The 23982-nt window shown below is 42.9% G+C and overlaps 2 protein-coding genes across 4 annotated transcripts in view; both read left to right on the top strand.

The window, feature by feature from the left end:
- fras1 (Fraser extracellular matrix complex subunit 1) overlaps positions 1–14707 on the top strand; it is a 216861-nt gene extending 202154 nt beyond the window's left edge. The window contains exons 47-68 of the mRNA XM_031870528.1: positions 1605–1764; positions 1854–2022; positions 2462–2708; positions 3135–3479; positions 3601–3761; positions 4012–4159; positions 4249–4454; positions 4547–4703; positions 5621–5821; positions 5907–6094; positions 6750–7025; positions 7150–7382; positions 7467–7627; positions 8050–8264; positions 8846–8996; positions 9652–9759; positions 9918–10077; positions 10227–10343; positions 10448–10614; positions 10867–11072; positions 11699–11845; positions 12684–14707. Of these exons, the coding sequence (XP_031726388.1) occupies positions 1605–1764; positions 1854–2022; positions 2462–2708; positions 3135–3479; positions 3601–3761; positions 4012–4159; positions 4249–4454; positions 4547–4703; positions 5621–5821; positions 5907–6094; positions 6750–7025; positions 7150–7382; positions 7467–7627; positions 8050–8264; positions 8846–8996; positions 9652–9759; positions 9918–10077; positions 10227–10343; positions 10448–10614; positions 10867–11072; positions 11699–11845; positions 12684–13268 (4508 nt within the window). The 3' untranslated portion in view covers positions 13269–14707. The remainder of the gene's footprint in view (positions 1–1604; positions 1765–1853; positions 2023–2461; positions 2709–3134; positions 3480–3600; positions 3762–4011; positions 4160–4248; positions 4455–4546; positions 4704–5620; positions 5822–5906; positions 6095–6749; positions 7026–7149; positions 7383–7466; positions 7628–8049; positions 8265–8845; positions 8997–9651; positions 9760–9917; positions 10078–10226; positions 10344–10447; positions 10615–10866; positions 11073–11698; positions 11846–12683) is intronic.
- Positions 14708–15140: 433 nt separating this feature from the next.
- Positions 15141–23798, top strand: anxa3a (annexin A3a). 3 transcript variants are annotated; one of them, XM_031870576.1, is made up of 15 exons: positions 15141–15176; positions 16296–16330; positions 16412–16459; positions 16549–16636; positions 17213–17307; positions 17856–17969; positions 18370–18460; positions 18584–18663; positions 19721–19777; positions 19926–20019; positions 20109–20204; positions 21071–21129; positions 21488–21610; positions 23170–23273; positions 23397–23798. In XM_031870576.1, exons 2-14 carry the CDS (start codon positions 16316–16318, stop codon positions 23230–23232), a joined length of 1023 nt encoding a protein of 340 aa, XP_031726436.1. In that variant the 5' UTR covers positions 15141–15176; positions 16296–16315; the 3' UTR covers positions 23233–23273; positions 23397–23798. The 3 variants fall into 3 exon arrangements, with proteins under 3 accessions (XP_031726436.1, XP_031726438.1, XP_031726437.1); XM_031870577.1 differs by having other exon boundaries at positions 15159–15176; positions 16299–16330; XM_031870578.1 differs by lacking the exon at positions 23170–23273.
- The last annotated feature ends 184 nt before the right edge of the window (positions 23799–23982 follow it).

Here is a 23982-nt window from a genome sequence, read left to right as displayed (position 1 = left end):
TGGTGGACACTAGAGAGAATGCAGCTTTAACACATGAAGCATTGGCTTCACTGTTCAGAGTTGTTGTTCATACAGATTGACTTGTTGCTCCTATTCCCCGTCACTCTGTCCTCTCTCTGTCTCCTCCTCACTGAAGGTTTCTTCAAAGGTACCTCAGAAGCCGTGTTTATTTTCTTCACGTTTTTCTAATTTGCAGTTTGCGTCAGCGGTGTTCTCATCGTGAGCCTGCTTATCTTCACCTCTAGGCTGCAGCCAGGGATCAGTGTTAGTGAGATGTTGATCCTCGAGGCTGGAGGACTTTGATGTGCTACTTCATTCTCCATTCAGGAGCTTGTAAACATCATTTCTTTGATGATTAATATCCAACAAGCCTCAACAATATGAATGTAATTGTGGGATTTACTAGAACAAACTGTCAACATTTACTCTCATATTCTCACTCGTGTTCTTGTTCTGCATATTAGAGCAAAGATGTTTTTTCCATTTGATCCTCTTTCCTGTTCATCACTGAACTTCCTGGAGGTCATTTTATCTTTGAAGCTCGAGGACTCTCGTCCTTCTTCTGGCTTTCGGCCCTCAATTACAAAGTAATTGCTTTTCTCCGACCTCCTCTGGAAGCTTCAAACGAGACGTCAACTGTTTTTTATTTCTCTGAAGTCGTGGGAAGAAGGCCAGAGGCTGCAAGTTATATGGAATCATTATTTCCCAGCGATGTTATTATAAAGATTGGATCCCTGTAGGGACAGTCGGGTCAGAGCGACATGCTGGGAAACATCAGGGCTATTTATCTTTTGTACATTTGTAACAAACCAAATGATGGCTGATGTAGGGCTGCACGTAAGGATTATTATCACTTATTAATTAATCTGGCAACTATTTCCTCTATTAATCAATGAATCAGTAAGAACATAGTGCAACATGTTGACCTTCTTTCATTTCATGACGTTTAATGCTGAACTTTAACCGACAGATTCATCAAATAATGAACCATTAAGTATTATAATGAACTATGTTGTAGAGCTGCAAACATTATACTTCATTAGTAAGTTGATCAAAGGAAAATATATCGGTAACTAATTTGATAATTTGTTATTTTTTTAAAGCAAAACCAGCTTCTCAGATGTCAGGATTTAATACGTCAGTAAACTGATTATATTTGAAGACGTGATTTATAACATTTTCACTATTTTACAGACGAAACGTTAATTGATTGGTGGAGAAAATAATCTGACGTGTAAAGAGCTTTACAGGATGAAACTCTGCAGATCAATAATTTCACAGAAAGATGTTTGAAACATTATTTTGATTTCTAAAATATATCTTCAAAGTAAGTAAAATATATTTATAAAGCGCTTTTCACAGACAGAAGTGACAAAGTGCTAACAGGAGCGGTATTACAGACATAAATAACACAATGTGACCATAGAAGGGCCAACAATTAACATTTAAGAAGGCACAAAAAACAGAAAGTACACAATTAAAACATTTAAAGACCAACAACAAGGAAAACATAAAGTAGAAGATACGAAGAAAAACAGCTGAATCAGTGAAATAAAAGGAATTAAATGTTAGATTGTTGTTAATGTGACCCTGATCTTTTCCAGCTGATATCAACCTGGGTCTGATCCGCTACGTGCTGCAGCAGGACAACGTGCGGGACACCGTGGACAACTTCAAGTTCCTGGTCAAAGACAGCAAACCCAACGTGGTCAGCGACAACGTCTTCCACATCCAGTGGTCTCTCATCAGCTTCGAGCACAAAAGGTCCGAAAAACACAGCATCTTATCGTACTTTTTCTTTAATAATACACACACAAATAAACCCGTCACTTGTTCTCGTGATGCTTCCACAGCTACAACGTGAGCGAGAAGGCCGGCACGGTGGCGGTGACGGTGAAGCGAACGGGTAACCTCAACCAATACGCCATCGTGCTCTGCCGCACCGAGCAGGGCGGCGCCACCTCCACCAGCAGCGTCGGGACCCGACCGGGCCAGCAGGACTACGTGGAGTACGCCGGACAGGTAGCGGACAACGCCGGCATGCTGGCGTTTTTAGTTTTAGGACATTTTAAAATGTCTAAACTTCAGGCTTTGACTTCATGTTTTAAGCTTTTTTATTTGAAATCAATGAGTTTCTGAAGTTAAGTTTTTAAAATTCAATTTAAGACTTTCATGTTGTTCCTTTTGGAATATTTCTTGTCCAATCATTGAAGAAACTTTAAGAATAAAACAGACTGTTTTTAAAGTTTTACGCTCAGTTCTTTGGTCTCTCTGTCTTTCAAATGTTCCTCTCGATTATACAGTTTTCTTATTTGTCCCCTGGTGTTGACATCCAACTTGTGAAGAAGATGTTTCTTATTCTCCGTCCTAATTGGTTTTATACATCAGCCATCAAAATATCATAATCATAAGCAGAAACGCGTATTGAACCGTCGCCCCTGAACGTCCCGGTGATTCACAGGTGCAGTTCGACGAGCGCGAGGACACCAAGGTGTGCACGGTGGTCATCAATGACGACAAGGTGTTCGAGGGGACCGAGAGCTTCCACGTGGAGCTGAGCATGCCGGCGTACGCGCTGCTGGGCGGGAACACGCGCGCCCTCGTCAACATCAACGACACCGAGGACGAGCCGACGCTGCAGTTCGATAAGAAGACGTACCACGTCAACGAGAGCACGGGCTTCATCCACGCGCCCATCGAGAGAAAAGGTTTCTCACGTCCCTGTGTTTCTATTTAAGGACTTCCCCGTTATTCTGTTACCATATATGACATATTTACACATATATTCTGTATCCGCTTGTTGCCAACTGATGCTCACACCGAGGGATTTATCCACACTTGCATTCTTGGTGTCGCATCAATCCAAGCAAATATGTTTATATTTTTGGCACAAAGTTCATCTATAAAAAGCTCCGAATGAAACACAGACAGCGAACTAGTCCGTGCAAGTTGCACATTTTAGAGGAAATATATATGGAAGCCAACACATGACCAACACATGAACCTCTCTCTCTCTCTCTCTCTCTCTCTCTCTCTCTCTCTCCCCCCCCTCCCTCTCTCTCTCCTCCCTCTCCCTCTCTCTCTCTCTCCTCCCTCTCTCCCTCCCTCTCTCTCCCTCCTCGCCTCCCCCTCAGGCGACACCTCCAGCACCGTCTCTGCTCTCTGCTACACCGTGGCCAAGTCGGCTCAGGGCAGCAGCCTCCACGCTCTGGAGTCCGGCTCCGACTACAAGAGCCGCGGGATGTCCGGCGACAACCGCGTGGTCCTCGGCCCCGGCGTCAGCATGACCACCTGCGACGTCAAGCTCATCGACGACAGCGAGTACGAGCTGTCCGAGGAGTTCGAGCTGGTGCTGTCGGACGCCTCGGACAACGCCCGCGTGGGGGACGTGACCTCGGCCAAGGTGGTCATCGACGGGCCCAACGACGCGTCCACCGTCACTCTGGGGAACGCCACCTTCACCTTCAGTGAAGATGCCGGTACGACACGAGAAAGTCTTTGAAGTTACACTTTTTATTTAGATGTCATTGCGTAGCTTTATTTATAAGAAACATGAATATGTAATGATCTCATTCATTCTTATCGTTATTCTCACAACAGGAACAATTGAAATACCGGTGCTGCGTCAGGGCAGTGACCTGTCCTCCGTGACCTCTGTGTGGTGCGCCACCCGGCCCTCGGACCCCCCCTCCGCCAACCCCGGGGTCGACTACATCCCCAGCTCCAAGAAGGTGGAGTTCAAACCTGGAAGAACCGAGGAGGTGAGGACAGAGACGTCTCACTCGCAGGAGGACGTCTAAGAGAGGCTGAATGAAATAAAGAAGCCTCCTCGTTAGTTACAAGATGAATATCTTTACAAAGATAAATGTTTATCATCAGAGGACGTGTGAGAGGCCGACAGGGTGTTCAGCCTAACGACATATCTTATCATATGTACAATGCCGTATTGGGGCCATTCAGGTAAAACAATATAATAATTACGGTGCCTCGCTAACACCTTCTTCTCTACAGACCTGCAGTCTGACCATCATGGACGACGTCCAGAACCCGTCCATCGAAGGATCCGAGTCCTTTGTGGTGTTCCTCAGTTCTCCTCAGGGTGCCGTCCTCCAGGAGCCCTACGAAGCCAACGTGGTCATCACCGACACCTTCCAGGACAGTACGTGGCACACGAGAACATCGCATGTCTCGCTTTTCATTTGAGGCTCCTCACGTACCTCACATCACAGCCATCTTCCCCTCTCTCAGTTCCCAGCATGCAGTTTGAGAAGAGCGCCTACGCTGTGAAGGAGAGAGACGGCGTCCTGCACGTCCCCGTCATCCGGACGGGTGACCTGTCCTTCAAGTCGTCGGCGCGTTGTTTCACTCGCACCATGTCGGCCATGGTGATGGACGACTTCGAGGAGAGGAGGAACGCTGACGAGTCGCGCGTCACTTTCCTCAAAGGAGAGAAGGTAGAATTTAGTCCAACGTGTTCCTCTGAAGTAGATTAAGTCAGTTTATATGTTGGTTTTTTAAAATGTTTGTTTGTGTGTTTGTTTTCCAGGTGAAAAACTGCACCGTTGTCGTCATTGATGACTCTGTTTTTGAGCCCGAAGAGGAGTTCCAGGTGCATCTTGGGACGCCGCTGGGTGACCACTGGAGTGGTGCCATGGTGGGCGCCAGCGACATCGTCACCGTCACCATCACCAACGATGAAGATGGTAAGAAGTCACACACAGCAGATAGTTTACTGGTTTCATCTCACTCACTGCTGAACTACTGCGGCTCCGCGGCTTCATTTTGTCTTCTTGAAAGTTATAAATCATCATCTCAGTCTCTTTCATTAAGAAGTTAGAATATATTGGTTTTTAGTGTTCTGTTTGGATCAATACATCTTTCTGCAAATGTATCAGGCAGATTGTTAAAATACAGACATTAGGTTGTTACTATAAAAGATGAAGGCTCCTCCCAGACCACATTTATTTAAAAACTCTATAAAGTCACCTTTGATATTTTAGTTTGTATTGGAATTTGTCATTACAACAAGATAAAACAAATTCAGTCTAATCCATCAACCTTATTGATATTAACACAAAAACAGGATAAAATACTGAAAACAACTCAGCATTGCACAATACAGTTCAACACCTCTTTAAAACAGTTCAACCTTCATTAAGGAAGGATTTATTACAGATGGGTTCTGCATCAGTTTTATCTAGACGGTACCTAATAAAATGCAACTCTCTGTGCGTTACAATACCCATAATACCATTCAGTATGCTGGATGTCAAATGAAGTATGCCAAGAAATACCAGGATATCCGACTACATCCGGTCGAATTTTGCTGTATGCAAGCCAGCATGCTTCTCTGGCTATTCTGACCCACAATCCTTTGCACAGCGGATATATGAGCAAGAGGGTCAAAGTTCAAGGTGCCACGTTATGAGGAAGTCACAATTGAATGAATGCTGCATGTAACTTTGTAAGAGAACACGTAATAAAAACAAAGAGTAAAAGTATGCAATCTGGAGCGCAGCTTGTCGTCATGTACAGTATGACCACCAGAGGGCAGCACTCTGACCTCCTCCTCCTCTTCCTCTTCCTCTTCCTCTTCCTCCTCCTCCTCCTCTTCCTCCAGCCCCCACCATTGAGTTTGAGCAGGCGTCCTACCAGGTCAGAGAGCCTCCCGGTCCCGACGGCATCGAGGTGCTCAACATCAAGGTGATCCGTGGGGGGGATCTGGACCGGACCTCCAAGATCCGCTGCAGCACCCGCGACGGGTCGGCCCAGTCCGGAATCGACTACAATCCCAAGAGCCGAGTGCTCAAATTCCCCCCAGGTCAGTGCGGAAGGTTTTGCCTTAAAAAGAGATTTTCTTTTGTGAGTGTTTCTGTAAAGCTCAGGTCCAAACTTCTTCTCTGCAGGGATGGACCACATCCTGTTCAAAGTGGAGGTCCTGTCCAATGAGGACAGGGAGTGGCACGAGTCCTTCTCATTGGTCCTCGGCCCCGACGACCCCGTGGAGGCCGTGCTCGGGGAGATCACGACGGCAACGGTGACCATTCTGGACCAGGAGGCTTCGGGCAGCCTCATCCTCCCCGCCACGCCTATTGTGAGCAGATGTTCTGATTTTAATCAGCGGGTTTCAGAAGAGCTTCACTCAGGCGTTCATATATGACACAAACACATAACGTGAAGATGTAGCTCTTTGAAGGACATTAGTGACTTCAGTTTATTTAGCGTTGTACATTTTCATAGAACAAGATCACAAAGTGCTTCATGAGATTGAAAATTATTGAAAATATGACCAACAAGGGACAGCCAGTAAGTCCTGTTTAGAAGACCATCATCCATTTTATTGTTCTGCGACTGAACGTTAGACAGCCAGGAGCATGCTGGGTAGTGGAGTAGCCTCAGGTTCTAGCTGGGTTAGCTTAGCTTCCATCTAGACTCTCCACCCCTCTCCTCTCTGGGGCGGTTTGGTCTGGCCGGTTGGTCGGCTGAGGAGCGGTGATCGTCTCAAAGTCTGCTGCTCTTCATCCACACGCTTCCTTCTCAGATGTTGATGAATGACACATTCAGTAACTCCAAAACAGCAGCAGCAAACCAGAACCACTTACGACGAGTACAGAGGTGTTCACATGACGTATCATGTGGTCGGGATTTTAACCCCAAACGGCTTTTTAGGACCTCAGCGGGGTCCTCCATTTGTCGAGATAAAAAAAGTCAAATTCCAAGAAATAAAAGAGTCCCTCCTTCCTCCTCAGGTGGTCTCCCTCGCCGACTACGACCACGTCCAGGAGGTGACCAAGGAAGGCAGCAAGAAGACGCCGTCGCCAGGTTACCCTCTGGTGTGCGTGACCCCCTGTGACCCCCACTACCCAAAGTACCCCGTGATGAAGGAGCGCTGCGACGAGGCCGGCATCAACCAGACCCAGGTCCACTTCTCCTGGGAGGTGGCGGCACCCACCGACACCAGCGGCGCCCGGTCCCCCTTCGAGACGGTCACCGACACCACCCCGTATACCAGCGTCAACCACATGGTGAGTTGGGAGCTCTCTGGAAAAAAAGGACTAATTGAGCTTCTCTCTCTCTTTCAGTCCCTCATGTCTCCTCCACTCTCTCTCTCTCTCTCTCTCTCTCTCTCTCTCTCTCTCTCTCTCTCAGGTCCTGGACAGCATCTATTTCAGCCGCCGCTTCCACGTCCGCTGTGTCGCTCAGGCCAGAGATAAGTCCGGTCACCTCGGGACGCCGCTGAGGAGCAACATCGCCACCATCGGCACAGAGGGCTCCATCTGCCACACGCCCGTCACCACCGGAACCGCCAGGGGCTTCCAGGCTCAGTCCTTCATCGCCACGCTGAAATACCTGGACGTCAAGCACAAGGAGCACCCCAACCGGTGAGGAGCATTTTACATCGGAGAAAACGTTTCGACCTAAACTTTAGATTGTGTTTGTTAATATCTCTCTGTGTCGGTGTTTAGTATCCACATCTCGGTGCAGATCCCCCATCAGGACGGCATGCTCCCCCTGGTGTCCACCATGCCGCTGCACAACCTGCACTTCCTGCTGTCAGAGTCCATCTACAGGCAGCAGCACGTCTGCTCCAACCTGGTTACCCTCACGGAGCTGCAGGGTCTCTCCGGTCAGTCGCGCAAAAACACACACAGCATCACAAATACCAGGAATCCTAAACATCAAAGATGAAACAGGAGATGAATAGAATCATTTAAAGTTGATACAACAGTGTTAAATGCTGCAATTCCTTTTCCTCCATCTTATCTTTTGTTGAAGCCACAGACAACTTTGATGATAATACATGCAAGGTGTCCAAATATATGAAAATAATGAACAAATCAGATGTAAAGAAAGTGTTATTTTTATATATTGACACCAGGCTGTGTTCCAATGCTAATCCTGTTTCCACTTTCTACTCATGCTCAGCTCTGTTTTATGGGTATTCGACATCGAGCAGATTGTTGCATTATAATAAACCTTGATTCGATGTTTGTTTAAAAGTAAAAAGCTTATTCTCTGTCTCAGCTAATACGAACCTTCTTCCCACAGAGGCGGGTTTCCTGGACGACTTGTCGTACGACAGCATCTCTCTGGGGCCGGGGTACGACCGGCCCTACCAGTTCAACCCCAACGTCCGGGAGGCCAAGAGCATCCAGCTCTACAAGCACCTCAACCTCAAGAGCTGCATCTGGACCTTTGACGCCTACTACGACATGACGGAGCTCATCGACGTCTGCGGTGGCTCCGTCACCGCCGATTTCCAGGTACGGAAGAGCAGTCGGGGGGCCGGTCGCTTTATAGCAGACACCTCGACTGCATTCTCTCTAGTGTCCACCAGGGGGCGACTCCTCTGGTTGTATAGAAGTCTATGAGAAAATGACTCTACTTCTCTCTTGATTTATTACCTCAGTAAACATTGTAAACATGAGTTTATGGTCTCAATCTCTAGTTTCAAGTCTTCTTCAATACAGCATGATGTTCATTTAGTACATTATGGTCCATTTAGAGTCACAGACCATAAAGCAGGGGATGCTTTAGGGCGGGGCTACACGGTGATTGACAGGTCGCTACCACGGCTTCTGTCCGTATTTTCGTCTTACAACCTTAACGTCGCCATCTTTGTTTTGGGCCGTGGCCAGCGTGTTAATTGTAACATTTTGGTTCCCTAAAAATGACTTATTCAGCCTTTGATTGTACTTAGCTCCACCCTGTCATGTCACTTGCAAAAAACAAGATGGCGACGACCATAAACTCAACTCAAGGCCCTCACTTGTTCTGGGGCTTTGGACCATATCCTGTATGAAGTCAGCTATAAAAACATTACATCGTGCTATTGCTCCTCCAGGTCCGGGACTCGGCTCAGTCCTTCCTGACGGTGCAGGTTCCTCTCTACGTGTCCTACATCTACGTGACGGCGCCGCGGGGCTGGGCCTCTCTGGAGCATCACACCGAGATGGAGTTCTCCTTCTTCTACGACACCGTGCTGTGGAGGACGGGTCAGAACCAAACACCGCTTATCTCTTTATGAGCAGATCGTGATGCAAAGTCACTGCAAGTCTCTGTTTGTGCATTTCTTCTGGATCCACGAGCATCTATTTCAGTTTAAACAGATCTGTGTGTGACAGAACTACATCTCTAGAGTCTCAAGCAAGTGATTCTGAGAATATTTAGTGCTTTTAAAACTATTAAAAAACAGCAAATCTTACTTTAATTACAGAGGAAACAACTCTTAAATAAATGTATATTCTAAACATTTATCAAAATATGTATTTGTGTATGTTGTGATTGGGTCCCACGTAGTAATGTGGGACCCTAAGATACAAAAATATACAATTTTATACTTTCATTTGTTATTAAGGGGAGGATCGAGTGAATAGGGTAAAAAAAGTAACTAACAGATATCACCATGAAACTTCCCCAGTTGATTTCTGACATTAAGACAATTGTTTTTTGTGTTACAAGTTTTCTGAAATATTATGTTTAAATATGCAAATGAGGTATTATGTAATGGTAGCTTTTGGTGGATTTAGGATAAATCTACAGACAGAAATACACAAAGTAGTGAAATAAGAACCAGTAATGTAGAGGAGCATTTGGTTTACAAACACCTGACTCGTTATGTGATCTGACCTCTGACCTCTCTGCCTGCAGGTATCCAGACTGACAGCGTCCTCTCAGCCCGACTGCAGATCATCAGGATCTACATCCGAGAAGACGGACGACTGGTGATCGAGTTCAAAACCCACGCCAAGTTCAGAGGTGCGTTCACGACGTCCGCCGACACGTTTCAGACGTTAGAGTCCGAAAAAAAACTTGTTTTGACTAGTAATTAGACAAAAACACTTACGGTAAGATTTAGCGTTCTACTTCAGAACATAAAATGAAACCTCACTTCTCCGTCTAATGTTGTCCTCCAGGTCAGTTTGTCCTTGAACACCACACTCTGCCGGGTCACAAGTCCCTCCTGATGGCTCCGGACCACCTGGGGGGCGTGGAGTTCGACATCCAGCTGCTGTGGAGCGCTCAGACCTTCGACTCCCCGTACCAGCTGTGGAGGGCCACCAGCTCCTACAGCAGGTCGGAGGAAGCTCACATTTTACAGTTCGGCTGCAAAGTAGCTTGAAGATTTTGAAAAATCAGATTGGCACCAACTATAAGCGGTACGTGTTTTAAGTAGTTGAACCTCGTCAAAGTTATAATCCTTTTGTGTTTGCGTCTCGTAACAGGAAGGACTACTCTGGAGAGTACACCGTGTTCTTGGTCCCCTGCACCGTCCAGCCCACTCAGCCCTGGATCGACCCCGGAGACAAACCTCTGTCCTGCACGGCTCACGCTCCAGAGAAGTACGCTCCCTCGCGTATTCAAATAGAGCCTGGTGGTGCATTGTGGGTAAACAGGACAGCTAACGGAACAGCACTTAAAACTCTTTGTTTTGTTGTCCGACAAGGTTTCTGGTGCCGATCGCCTTCCAGCAGACCAACCGGCCCGTCCCCGTGGTTTACTCCCTCAACACGGAGTTCCAGCTGTGCAACAACGAGAAGGTGTTCATGATGGACCCCGCCACCGCCGACGTCGCCATGGCTGAGATGGACTACAAGGGAGCGTTCTCCATGGGTACGTGGAGAGAAACACGAAGAACCTCCTTTACTGAGAATAAGGACATTTTCCTCCTCACAGTTCTCTCACTTATTTTAGTTTTTCACATCTTTCCAATCATACACAGACAAATTATATTCATCGAGTGGCATTTATGTCCTGCTATGAGTTCTTAAGAAGTTCTGCACCAAGATAATGATTTAATTTGATATTTTATGCACATTGTCCACTAATAAATATAAAAACGTGTCCCTCTGCCGCCCCCTGCAGGTCAGACTATGTACGGCAGGGTGCTGTGGAACCCCGATCAGAACCTGAACGCAGCCTACAAGCTGCAGCTGGAGAAGGTGTACCTCTGCACCGGCAGGGACGGACACGTCCCCTTCTTTGACCCCACGGGGACGCTGTACAACGAGGGGCCGCAGTACGGCTGCATCCAGCCCAACAAGCACCTCAAGCACCGCTTCCTGCTGCTGGTACGGACACCAACGCTGACTTTAGTGTGGCGTGTTCAAAGAGCGTTATGTCTGATAGATCATCAGTACCTGTTAATATTATTATAACATATTTATTGTTAGAAACCATTAAATTAATTTACACTTTTTATAAGTCAAAGTAAAAAAAGAACTTTATAGTTTTTCTTTTGATTTCTTTGCTTCAGACGTCCTAAAATATCCTTAATGTTCCTGTAATGGTATATCTGTACACAGCAGGCTGACACACCCCTACACACACACACACACACACGCACACACACTGGACCTCTTTTGTTTGTATTTCCTGCCTCACCAGTCTGACCACTCCCACTTCTCACTGGGATGGCCCCACATGCTACTGAACGTATTCACAGCCTGCGTGTTATGTAAACTACTGACTCTCTTCACCATGTAAATGATCTCTCTGGTGTCTTTTTATTGTTCACAAACCGTCATCATGTGAAGCAGAAATACGGCTTTAATGCATACACTTCTTTCTTGAATGCCTCATGAGTTACTGGTTGAATCTATTTGTAGTATTTGTAACTTCCATCAGATGGGAATCTGATTTTTATAAAGAAAACCATGAAAACACAAGTTTATTTTTGATCATCTTCTCTCTGCAGGATCGTAAACAGCCGGACGTTTGTGACAACTTTTTCCACGATGTTCCCTTCGAGGCTCACTTCGCCTCGGACGTCCCAGAGCTGCAGACCATGGCAGCCATGCCGGGCGTCGACGGCTTCACCATGAAAGTCGACGCCCTCTACAAGGTGAGAGTGTGTGTGTGTGTGTGTGTGTGTGTGTGTGTGTGTGTTTGGAGCCTCCTGCGCTACAGCTGCGTCCCGCGTTACTGTGTTGAAGTCGAGATATTCGGTATCTGTGATTTAATGGACGTAGATTTAAACCAGGCGGCAACTTCCTGCTCTGAAAAATAAAGACGATGCTTCATGTGTTAAAGCTGCATTCTCTCTAGTGTCCACCAGGGGGCGACTCCTCTGGTTGTACAGACGTCTATGAGAAAATGACTCTACTTCTCTCTTGATTTATTACCTCAGTAAACATTGTAAACATGAGTTTATGGTCTCAATCTCTAGTTTCAAGTCTTCTTCAATACAGCATGATGTTCATTTAGTACATTATGGTCCATTTAGAGTCACACAGACCATAAAGCAGGGGATGCTTTAGGGGCGGGGCTACACGGTGATTGACAGGTCTCTACCAGAGACGTATACGGCGTCTCTACGTCACTCCTCCTCAGTCCAGATATGGTCACTTCTGTTCATCGGTTGCAAAAAAGCCGAGATGGCGACTGTCAAATCGCCAAAAATGTATTTATTTTCATCACAAGCTGAGGTGAATTTCCACCAATCACAGACATCGCTGTTGCCGTTGAAATGTTACTTTTTCTAAAGTGGAAGTCAGACCAGAGGAAAATAAATGTAATTGAAAAAGTTTAAAGTATCTATAAACTAGTTTCGGCCAGATTACGTCAGTCTATCTATACAGGACATGATTATCTCTTTGGAGAAGCTAACGGACGCTAACAATGAAGCTCCTTCACCTGCTAACGCCGTCCTTCCTTCCTTCTCCCTCTCTGTTGATTGACAGGTGGAGGCGGGGCACCAGTGGTACCTGCAGGTGATTTACGTCATCAGTCCGGAGTCTCGCTCCAGCCCCAGGATCCAGCGCTCGGTGACCCACCGGCTGAGCCGCCCGCGACGCGACCTGGTGGATCGCAGCGGGCGCCTGACGCTGGACGAGTCTCTGATCTACGACAACGAGGGCGACCAGGTGAAGAACGGCACCAACATGAAGTCGCTGCGCCTGGAGGCCGGGCCCTCCGCCTCCTTCAACGCCCACGTGGGCGGCTCGGTGGGCGGGGGCGTGGCCGCCGTCACCCTGCTGGTGCTGGTGCTGCTGGCCGCCTGCCTGCTGCTCCGCCGCTGCCGCCGGGCAGCCAAGAAGAAGAAGAGCAAGAAGGCGGAGAAGGTGTACGAGGAGTACCCGCTCAACACCAAGGTGGAGGTGTGCCTGGACAAGTGCGTGGAGAAGAACTTCAGCACCAAACACTGCACCGTGAGGAACGTCAACGTGCTGAACCGCAACCAAGACGCCAACGGCAAGGCCAAGATCAAACAGGTCAACCTGGAGGTGAAACTCCACAACAACCTCAGCGACGGCACCGAGGTCTGAGACACTGACGAGGAAGTGAAAGAGGAAAAGGTATTTTCTAAAAGAAAGTTTGTACTTAAGGAACGAGATGTTTTGTTCATGTATTTTTATACCACTTTGAAAAAGGGAAGAGCGTGACGGCTGCGCGGCGTTTTGGGCTACCTCAGGAATCAACAAACCACTCAGCTCCATCGTGTATCTCACCGTTCTACTTGACATGTACATCCTTTTATTGCTTTCTGTTGGCACCGTGACGGGGACTGGTAGCTCAGACACTGGTGATTGTTTGTTGGACAAAAAGAAAAACACTTCTCTGCTGTACGGAGTCGTTTCACTGCTACTTAATGTCACTGCTGTGGAGTTGTAGCCAGTTTAGAAGTCACTCATCGTGCTTCTAGCTCGGCTGCTTCTGACCGCGTGAGAGAGTTGAGCACAGACGGTGTGCTGCTGGCTGCTGAGTGCGTGAACAACAACACAAATGAATGATACCTATACAAGTGCAATTATGCCATAACTTGTGTTAAATCCTTCCCCTCATGAGCAGGAAGCATTAAAAAAACTATTTCAAGCCTTACTTAGAGACATCTGTACTGTCACGTTGAACCAACAGATTCTTGTTTCAACACTAATTACTTTATTTTTTATTTTGTCCGTACTGTTCTCTGATAGCTGCCAATATTAAGTGCCATGCAGTATTTATCCTCACAAACGAATCATCCAAAGTGTTTTAATTTCTTCTCCAAGAGCGATGAAAGAAAGTGGACATGTTCCATGTGATTGTAATGAACCAGACGCCGGATAACAACCCCCCCGTCCACATGACTGAATGCTTTAGCCTTACTGCTGTTCTAATGAGAATATTCACTTTTTAAAATGATGTATTTTATAATAATAATGTGTGTCTACCTGCCTTCGTTCCGCCCAAAGACACAAAACCCCGCCCCTTTATTTTCCTCTCATTTTTGTATTGTGACATCACCCTCTTATGTACTACGTTACGCTCAGCTACTGATGTTAAGAGTTACATTCATGCTTTGAAGTGTGCGACACAGAGAGGCGTCGACTCGTCTTTCTCTTCGTTCGTCTCTCTGATCCTCTCGTCTTCTTTCTACTGTGTGCCTATCAAAACAACACGGGGACAGGAGACGTTATGGGGAATAACCATATATTCTTTTGGTGCTATCATTGTGTGGAAAATAACTACGATGCTATCAAACATGATGCCTGTATTTGGTGCCTTTTTTTAGTAATAAAAAAATAAATTGAAAACCCCACGATTGTTTGTATTTAATGTTTATTTGTGATTTTTGATTCTTTTCACTTAATTTTGGGAGAAAAGAACAAATAAAAACTGAAGATGAAAATAGACAAATTAGTTGTTTTAATTGTTTTTTTACTGCAGGATTTGGTACAAATATTTGAACATTTTGTGTCATTTCATGTTCTGTAAATCTCAAACGCGAGTATTTTAGGCATTTGCTGCTACTCGTAAAAAATGTAATCATGAAGTTTAAGGACAGATAAATCTTTATAGTTTTTACTAAAACTGACAAAATTTGCACTAGATTTTGGACTAGAAAGGCCAATAAGTATTATAAACTTTACAAACACTGGAACAGTTGAATAGTAGTAAACGCTAAATTCATAAACAAGTGAAAAGTAAAATATGAAAAAAATGAACCATACCTTTAAAACCAATGATTTAAAACTGACGGTTGATTTAAACATCCATATCATATTTCATATAAAGACTAATGTGTAATATCATTATTAAACTGACATTTTAAATGTAGACATCTAAAATGTCCGAGCGGTCCCTGAAGGCGACGCGTGCGTGTTTGCTGTGGGCGTGGCCAGGTGACTCCTCGGGTATATATCCGGCTTCTACAGGTGTGGCGGAACACTTTTCCGGTTCAAGCTGATATCCAGGTGAGGTTTTCTTTCATTCCTCTGAGTTTATGTTGTTTCGTATTGTTGGTTTAAAAACAGGTAGTTGAAGGTTTAGACGCACGTCATTACTTTGCTCATTAACTCATTATTACCTGAGCAAAAACTGGTTTTGACTGAGGCTAAAACTTTAAATATAAAAACTTTTAAATATAATCCAGTTACAGGCAGACAAAATGGGGCTATAAAGTCACAATTAATGTGACTTACTACACGACAGAGGAAGATTAGAGCCTTTTGTTAGAGGTAACTGAGCTCTGACACTTATTTCAATGAGTCATATAAATAAACATTTATTTCCTGCTTTAGTATTTTTATTGTTTTAAAGATTTCAGTTGTGATATGGCTGCCTCAATATCTAAAAATAAAAAGCCCAAAGTTATGGTACGTAATTGCTGTGAACTGGGAAAACTTTGGGGCAATTAAACATCAAACATTTCAGCTTCATTCTCAAGGTTTAAAGTTTTTCTCTAAAGATGAATTAAATAATAATAAATAGTCATGTTAACAGAAGTCAAATCATCATTTTATCCTTTACACTTGTTGCTATTCACTGGAACACAAAAAACAAGACGACTGTAAACTCACTGACTCAACTAAACATTCTCTAACTCATTAAATCAGAATAAAAGGAATTTAACTCGTGTACTGAAATAGACATAACGGCTGGAGACATAAAGGTAAATAATAGATGAATACGATGTATATAATATGAGTATTATGTGAAAGGAATGGGTGTATTTACAGGCTAAACTTTATAGAAATTAAAAAGCACCAATGGCCAACAATGAAATAAAAAGTTTTAAACTATACAAATAGTGGAAGAAAATAAATAAATGGATGAACATGGACTAAATGATTATGTATAGATGTTTATATATCCTACTTTATATGCAGAATGTATTATTATTACAGGGAAAACGCATAGTAGACACAATGTGACATAAATAAAGCAGACTGTTCTATAAACGGCTCTCGTAAACTCTGTTTTATCATCATTTTATGAACACTTGCATTTGTGCTAGTTATTAATTAAATGGCGTTTGGTGAGAAAGAAACAAGCTTTCCTTCATAAATAACAATGAATGTGTTTTCCTCCAGAAGAACTTCCTGTTGTGATCATGGCGTCTTTGTGGGTAAGCAGAGTTCAGTCTTTTTGTTTAATTTATTTTACGATGAGGTTTTTGACTGATCGTACGTTTTCAACTGTTCTGCAGGATGACTTGGACAGTCTTGTGAATTCCCCGTCCTCGTTCACAGCACCGGTAGGTCCAGCTAAAACTTTACATTTCAGGTTTTTCATTTATTACACAAATTACAAAAGAGATGAACGCATAAACTGTCTCTTCTTCAGACTGGGGACAGAGGAACCATCAAGCCCAAAGCTAACTTTGATGCAGGAGAAGATGCTGCGGCTCTGGAGGAGGCCATCGAAGGACTCGGTACCAAAAACACAACATATTATACTGTTAAATATATAATCTGTGGATACACAATTAACATAACTCAGTTTCATGACAGAATATATTTTAGTTATTCACAAATATACAGTCATCCACTGTTGTATTTTGAGATTAGCATAGTATGCTAAAGTTGGGACTACTTGTACAATGGACACTTGGATAAGTTTCACATAACAAGCTAACTAGTGTTAAAAACATAAATACAGCACAGAATCATGTGCTATATTTTGTGCTGATGCTAATTTAGCATTGTTAGCAACATGCCGTGAACATATTAAAATGCTAATATTAGGATGCTAAATGTTGCATGTTCAGGATGTTGCTAAAAATCAAATAGCTGTTGGCTACCTGATGGCATGTGTTGGAATGCTAACACATTAGCTCATTGTCTTGCTACACTTCCTTACAAAGCCAGAACTGCTTTTTTTTTTTATTTTTTATTTTTTTTTTTTTATTTATTTATTTATTTTTTTTCCCCCTTCTCTTTTGTCTGTTAAGCAGACATTTGTCTGAAAATGGCTTTAAACTTGTATACTGTTTTCAATCTTTTTTCAGGCACCAAAGAGAAGACTCTGATTGACATTTTGACCCATCGGAGCAGCGCTCAGAAGCAGCTCATCTGTGAAGCTTATCAGGAAGCCACTAGCAGAGTAAGAACGCCCGCTCCTGTTGTCCTGCAGCCGATGCTGTTATCCAGAGGGAATTGAGTTTTTCAAAGCAGCTCAGAAAAAAGAGCTTCATGAGCAACAGGTTTTTGTTTTTGTTTTGTTTTGTCTAAAAATCCGAACAAAACTTCAACCAACCTATGAACTAGTTCTTCCTCTGATTTTGCAGCAGGTGTTGCAGATTGTTTCCATGAGCTCTTAGCGAGAAACTGTAGTCAATGTTAAATTTAAGAAAAATTAGTTAGTTTCTGTTTCTTTACTTTCATTTAAACTAGTCTAAAAGGTAAAAATAAGGCGGACTTTATCCTCAACAGAACAGTTGTATTATAATAATCTGAGTACCTGTCACCTGAGATTATTTATTTTTATCAGTTGCTTCACATTCTTTGCTTGAACACTTTATTAGATATCGTCTCGTGCAGCTTCAACATGACGAACCGTTCTCATACTGTCGGTGCTGTGCGGCTCAGTCGGTGTTGGCTGTATTTGCATGGGTGTGTTTGAAAAATGACGGGTTGTGTTTTCCGTGTCAGACGTTGGTGGAGGACCTGAAAGGAGACACCACCGGGGACTTTGAGGAGCTGCTGGTGGCGCTCGCCACCCCTCCTGCAGCGTACGACTGCCATGAAGTGATGCGGGCCATGAGGGTCAGTTTTACACACTTATTCGATTTTATAAGATTAGATCAAAAGATTACAACAGAAACAAATATGAAGTAAAAGGGTGAAACTATAAACAATAGTGATAAATATTAAGCACAAACTCTGTGCGCCTGGGATTAGTTTTTGGCTAAAGTGAAATGTGTCTTTTGCTCTTCAATGTGTTCTTGTATTTATGGTTCCACCAGTTATTTTAACTTATTTTTAAGCAACTGAGCCATGAAATGTACGGTGACGCTGCAACGATCAAGTGATAACGTTATTTTTATCGTTTGAGGGACAGTAGCTCCCTGGTGAAAGTTGGACAGGACATCATTATCATGCGTTAAGTTGTGGTTCATTAAATCTCCTTGATGTAATAAAGGTGGTAAAGTAACTGACGTTTCAGGGAGCTGGGACAAGCGACAGCGTCTTGATTGAAATCTTTGCCTCCAGATCCAACCAACAAATCAAAGCTCTCACTGACGTCTATCTGGAAGGTAAATGAAGCAAACGGCACGACGGTGAATGTTTCTGGAAAGTCAGAATTTCTTGTTTTTGCGACGGTTTAGTTTTCAAACATCAGAATCACGAGTTTGTCTTTTGATGTTTTTCTCTCACAGAAACGGAGAAGAAGTTGACCCTCGACCTGAAGACGGAAGTTTCCGGAGACTTTTCCACAGCGCTGCTGCTCCTGGCCGAGGTTTGTCATCGCAAAGTAAAAGCTGTGAAGAGTCGGTCAGATATACAATTCTATCTTATTTAACTTGCATCAGACCAGAGTCTGTGATGAGAGACGGACGCAGTCGATGGATCATAAAGTAAAACCTCAGTCTGGATGGAATGAACAAGTTGTGGCGACACTTTCTATGATGCCCATGTCTATAAAGCATTCTAAATAAATGATGTGTTATAACCTGCTTATAGCACTGTAGTTATAACCAATCGTAAATATTCATAATTATTTATAGCAATATCTGTAACGCATTACAAAGTATTTTATAATGAATTAGAACCTCATAACTGTTGATGTTCTGTTTCAGTTGAAATGTATTATAATATTTTATGATTATACGTTACTATAAGCGGCCATTGTTGGCTTTAAGTAAAGTAAAAACAATTGTATATCTTCAAGAGAACACTAAACTTTACTTTTGTAACTATAATTGCCGTTAAGCACTCATAACTATTCATAATGCTTTATAACATTAATATATGTTAATGTTATAAAGCTTTATAATAACTTATAGGGTCAAGTGTCATATTGGTTAATATTATTTGCTGGTCACTGACATTTTTTTAAAAGCTGTAATACATTATGATCTCTTTTATAATGTGACTATAAATGAATGTTCATTGTTTGCTTTAAGTAAATTGATAAAAATATCTACATCTCCAAGAACACAAAATGCTGAATTAATTTGAATGTCTTCCCTGAGATAATTTAAAAAAGATAAATACATAGATGTATATTTAAAAAAAAAAAGATATAATAATGGTTAGACATAAAACAAAGAGGAAAAAGGGAAACGTGACATATCTTTAATTGGGAGGGTGAATACACTCCCTTAGTCACATTCGTCATAATTACTCAACATAAAGGAATAAACAAGTTCTGTTGGTTTGAACAAGGCTTGTCTGCACAGCAGCAGTTTGTAGATGTTGAGTCAACGGAGTTCTTAGTTTATACTTGAAGTGTTTAAAGAGGGAAGAGAACAGAGTGGCTGGTTATTAAATAATTAAAGTTGTTTTGTTTTCAGGGCGAGAGGGACGAGAACACCACAGTAGATGCGGGGAAAGCAAAAGAAGACGCTGAGGTGCAGTTTGATGTGTGACCTTGACTCATAGTGAAAGTGTTTTTAGTGTGTGTGTGTGTGTGTGTATATATATGTGTGTGTATATATGTCTAGAGATGGATGGATGGAGGTCTGTCGATATGGTGAGTGTTTTTGTTTCGTTCTACAGACCCTCTACGATGCCGGGGAGAAGAAGTGGGGCACGGATGAATCTAAATTTGTTGACATCCTCTGCCAGAGAAGTATTCCTCAACTGAGACGAAGTACGTCACAACTTATATCGTGTTTAATCTAAACTACACTCGAGTTCTTACAAACAGAATGTGAAAGTGAGACTGTTTCTCTCGTGCAGCTCTTGTTGAATACAAGAACATCAGTGGAAAGACTCTGCAGCAAAGCATTGAAGGAGAGATGACGGGGGACCTGGAGGAGCTGCTGGTGGCAATCGGTTTGTGCTCGAACTTTATATTCTAACATGTTATTATCGACTTTAATGCCAGAAGTTTGTGGACTAAATCAGCAGCAGATCAATGACTGTTTTTGGATTACATGTTCAACAGTCACACATGGGAATGTTCACATACTTTTGGTCTTTGGTGCAGATCCCCAAGAGTGAATTTACTGCGTTAGACAATAGACTTTATATGGCCGACGCCATCTTTGTTTTTACCCGTTACCAGCGTTGTTTTTGGCAGTCGCCATCTTGATGTTTTTGTCGCCATTTTGTTTTTGCAACCAAACCAGACAACTGAACACTAAGACATTTTTAGGAGACCAATATGTTACAATTAACCTTCATGAACTGAAAACGCACTGTGAAAGGGTTAAAGTTGTAAGACGAAAACACAGACAACTCCCAGACAATGTCATGTCAATCACCGTGTAGCCCCGCCCTAAAGCGTCTCCTGCTTTATGGTCTGACTCTAAATGGACCATAATGTACTAAATGAACATCATGCTGTATTGAAGAAGACTTGAAACTAGAGATTGAGACCATAAACTCATGTTTACAATGTTTACTGAGGTAATAAATCAAGAGAGAAGTAGAGTCATTTTCTCATAGACTTCTACACAACCAGAGGAGTCGCCCCCTGGTGGACACTAGAGAGAATGCAGCTTTAACACATGGAGCTTTGGCTTTGCTCTTCAGACCTGAAGGTTGTCGCCAGAGTTTATTATGGCGTTTTTAAATCAAATAAATATTTGGCAACAAAACTGCACCTTTTCTTTTGTAGAAAAATATCAGCCTTTTATCTCTTGTATAAATGCTGTTTCTCACCACATTGTTGTGTTCAACTTTTGTTTCTCCTCCAGTGAAATGTGTGAAGAGCGTGCCGGCCTACTTTGCAGAACGCCTGTATGAGAGCATGAAGGTGAATATACTGTTTTTGCACACGTCTTAGTCGTGGATCATTGGACAAACAAGATCCACGTCAACGGCAACATGGTGACGTTTACTGGAGAAGGTACAGCCCATAATAAGAAGCTGTTCAGCAGAGAGGATTGTAAGAGGAAATGTCTTTCTTTAGTGGTTGAGCAGTATTAAAGATGAGCTCCGGTTTACTGCACGGTGCTGAATTATTTCTATTGAGTGTCTGAAGAAGAGACTATAGTGCCACTTTAGTTTTGTTCTGTAGAGAGGTCAGCAGTACTAATGTAGGATGAGTGCAGGATAAATACTGTGCATGAATGAAGTTTTACAGAAAGTGTTGAAACATTGTGTGTTGTCAGGGTGGTGGAACAGACGAGTCCACTCTGAACCGGATCATGGTGAGCCGGTCTGAGATCGACCTGCTGGACATCAGAGCAGAGTTCAAGAAGCTCTACGAATACTCTCTGCACTCTGCCATCAAGGTGAGGAACTATGAATGTGTGTTAAACGTATAGATTATGTAATGACCAGTTGTTCCAGCTTAATGGGATCCTTGCATAGATTTTGTGTCCGCACAGTTTGCAGTAACATAAATTCAGACGGAGCCTGACTGGTTCTGGTCTCGGTGGATTTACTGTCTGAGGTTTCATGAGTCATCAGATTTTAAAGAGTGATTATATTTGGCAAGCCACTCTGATATCCGTGAAGCCAAATATATATTTAAATATGAATAACGCAGAAGACAAGACTGTTCGGAGACAAAATGACTAATCGGCGGAATAACTGAAATGGAACGGGGCCCTGAACACATCGTCTGTTTACTCAAAACTAATCTCTTACTAACATTAAAGGCGGGTTGGTGATCTTCAGAAAGTTGTAGGAGTACGCTAGATTTTAAAAACTGTCCAAGCCCAGTGTTGCCAACTCTTCTCCAATGAAAGCACCAGCAGCTCTGCAGGCTGAGGTCCATCAGGACCAAGACCTCACGCTGCAATACCATTCATTCCCATCTGCAGTTGGGCTCGTCAATAAAACCCCAGACCTCCTCTGACTCGCACACTTGCATCCACAGGACAATTTGTTAGTTACACACCCTTTGCACAAGTCTTCTCTATTATTATACACTTTGACCTTAATAGATACTTGTTTTAACATACTTCCTTTTGTTTGTTTACCATATTTTATTGTAAATTTTCATATTTTTTAAATTACATCTTATACTATTCATTGCGTTTACTGTTGTGCACAAAGCCAGATTCCTTGTACCTGTAACGTACTTGGCAATAAAACCGTTTACGGTTACAAAAGTCACTAAATCTGGCAAAAGTCAGCAACACTGATTTCTCTTCAGGCCTCCCTGCAAAGCCACGCCCCCAAAATGATCATTATGAACGTAAACAACAAACGTTGATACCGTTGGTACTGTTGGTACTGGTAGACAGACAGACAGACAGGTAGCCGTCCAGTGACCGCTACAGACTTGATTATTTTTTTCTTTTTCTAGATGTAATGAGACTTTAACCTAAAAGATCACCAGCCCTGCCTTTTTAAAATAAGTTAATGGGACTTTCCTAACTCTTTAGAATAAAAACAGTTGATGGGACTTTCCTAACTCTTTAGAATAAAAACAGTTGATGGGACTTTCCTAACTCTTTAGAATGAAAACAAAGTATTTATTGACGAGCGATACGCCTTCGTGATTGGCTGTCGGTGTGTTTTCTATCCGCTCTTATTTTGCTGCTTGTGGATCTGGTCTCCAGTCCTGAGATTTAAAACCACACACAATCTGATTTAATCTATAATAACACTTCGTGCTTTATTGGCAGATTTTCATATTGTATTATCTGAAAAGTAACGAAGGCTGTCTGATAAAGTATTTCCCTCTTTGATGTAGTACAGAAGAAGTACTATGTAGCATCAAATGGAAATACTTGAGTATAAGTACCTCCAGACCTTTACTTGGAGTAAAGGTAGCGTCCCACCGCTGCTGGTGTTTGGTGTGAAGACACTTTCTCCTGGCTTGTGTTGTTGTGTCCTCCAGTCGGATGTGTCGGGCGACCTGGGGGACTGTGTGGAGGCCATCTGTGGAGGAGACGACGATTAGATAACACCCGAGTCCACCTGAAGAAGAAACCTGCACCCTCTGTAACTGCGCTATACTTTTACTTTTCATCTTCAAACTACTAACCGATAATGACGACGGTGCATATCATTAAAGACCTCAACATCAAACTGGAGGTTTAATGTAAAGTTCTGCTTTTGTTTCAGTCTGATTCCCGAGGGGACTATGAAAAGACTCTGAAGAAACTATGTGGAGGAAAAGATGAGTAATGTCGACATGTTGCCTTTATTAGGAAACGACTTCCTGAACTTGCACGTGGACTTTATTTATTTGGGGAGGAACCAAAAAAATATATATATATTAAGAAAAAAAGCAATGTTCCGTATACCTTTATTACATTCATGCTTTATTTGTTACTTTTCTTCTGCCTGATAACTCTCCAAATATAGAAGGTGATAAACATGGGCGGGACAGTAGCAGAAAGTGACTATGTGATAGAAATAACAAGTTTCTCTATAATATAAGATAAACATCAAATCTGCATGTTTGTTCACTGTGTGAGAAGGCATCATTTAAACATAATGAAATAAAACATAATTGATGGAAAATTTGATGATGGGTTTGAGTTTTTTGCTAACTTTGTGTGATGGATTCATCATTTATTAACTGAACATGTAACATCGATAAACGTCTCATTAAATGAGTTTATTAGGTAGATTCTGATTCAGTCCTTGAACAAATATTTATCAAATAATTTCCAAAGTTGTTCGCATTAAACTATAAACTTTAGTA

This window comes from Anarrhichthys ocellatus, unplaced genomic scaffold, assembly GCF_004355925.1.
Source record: "Anarrhichthys ocellatus isolate YVR2014 unplaced genomic scaffold, GSC_Weel_1.0 scaffold53, whole genome shotgun sequence".
NCBI classification, from domain to species: Eukaryota; Metazoa; Chordata; class Actinopteri; order Perciformes; family Anarhichadidae; genus Anarrhichthys; species Anarrhichthys ocellatus.
The sequence above is the reverse complement of the archived record's forward strand: the minus strand, read 5'-3'. Positions and strand labels throughout refer to the sequence as shown.

What these genes read in the sequence shown, in the direction of transcription:
- anxa3a (XM_031870578.1), top strand. An exon ending in CGTCCTCGTTCACAGCACCG is followed by an intron (nt 16,460 to 16,548) that starts GTAGGTCCAGCT and finishes TCTCTTCTTCAG; the next exon opens with ACTGGGGACAGAGGAACCAT. An exon ending in GGAGGCCATCGAAGGACTCG is followed by an intron (nt 16,637 to 17,212) that starts GTACCAAAAACA and finishes ATCTTTTTTCAG; the next exon opens with GCACCAAAGAGAAGACTCTG.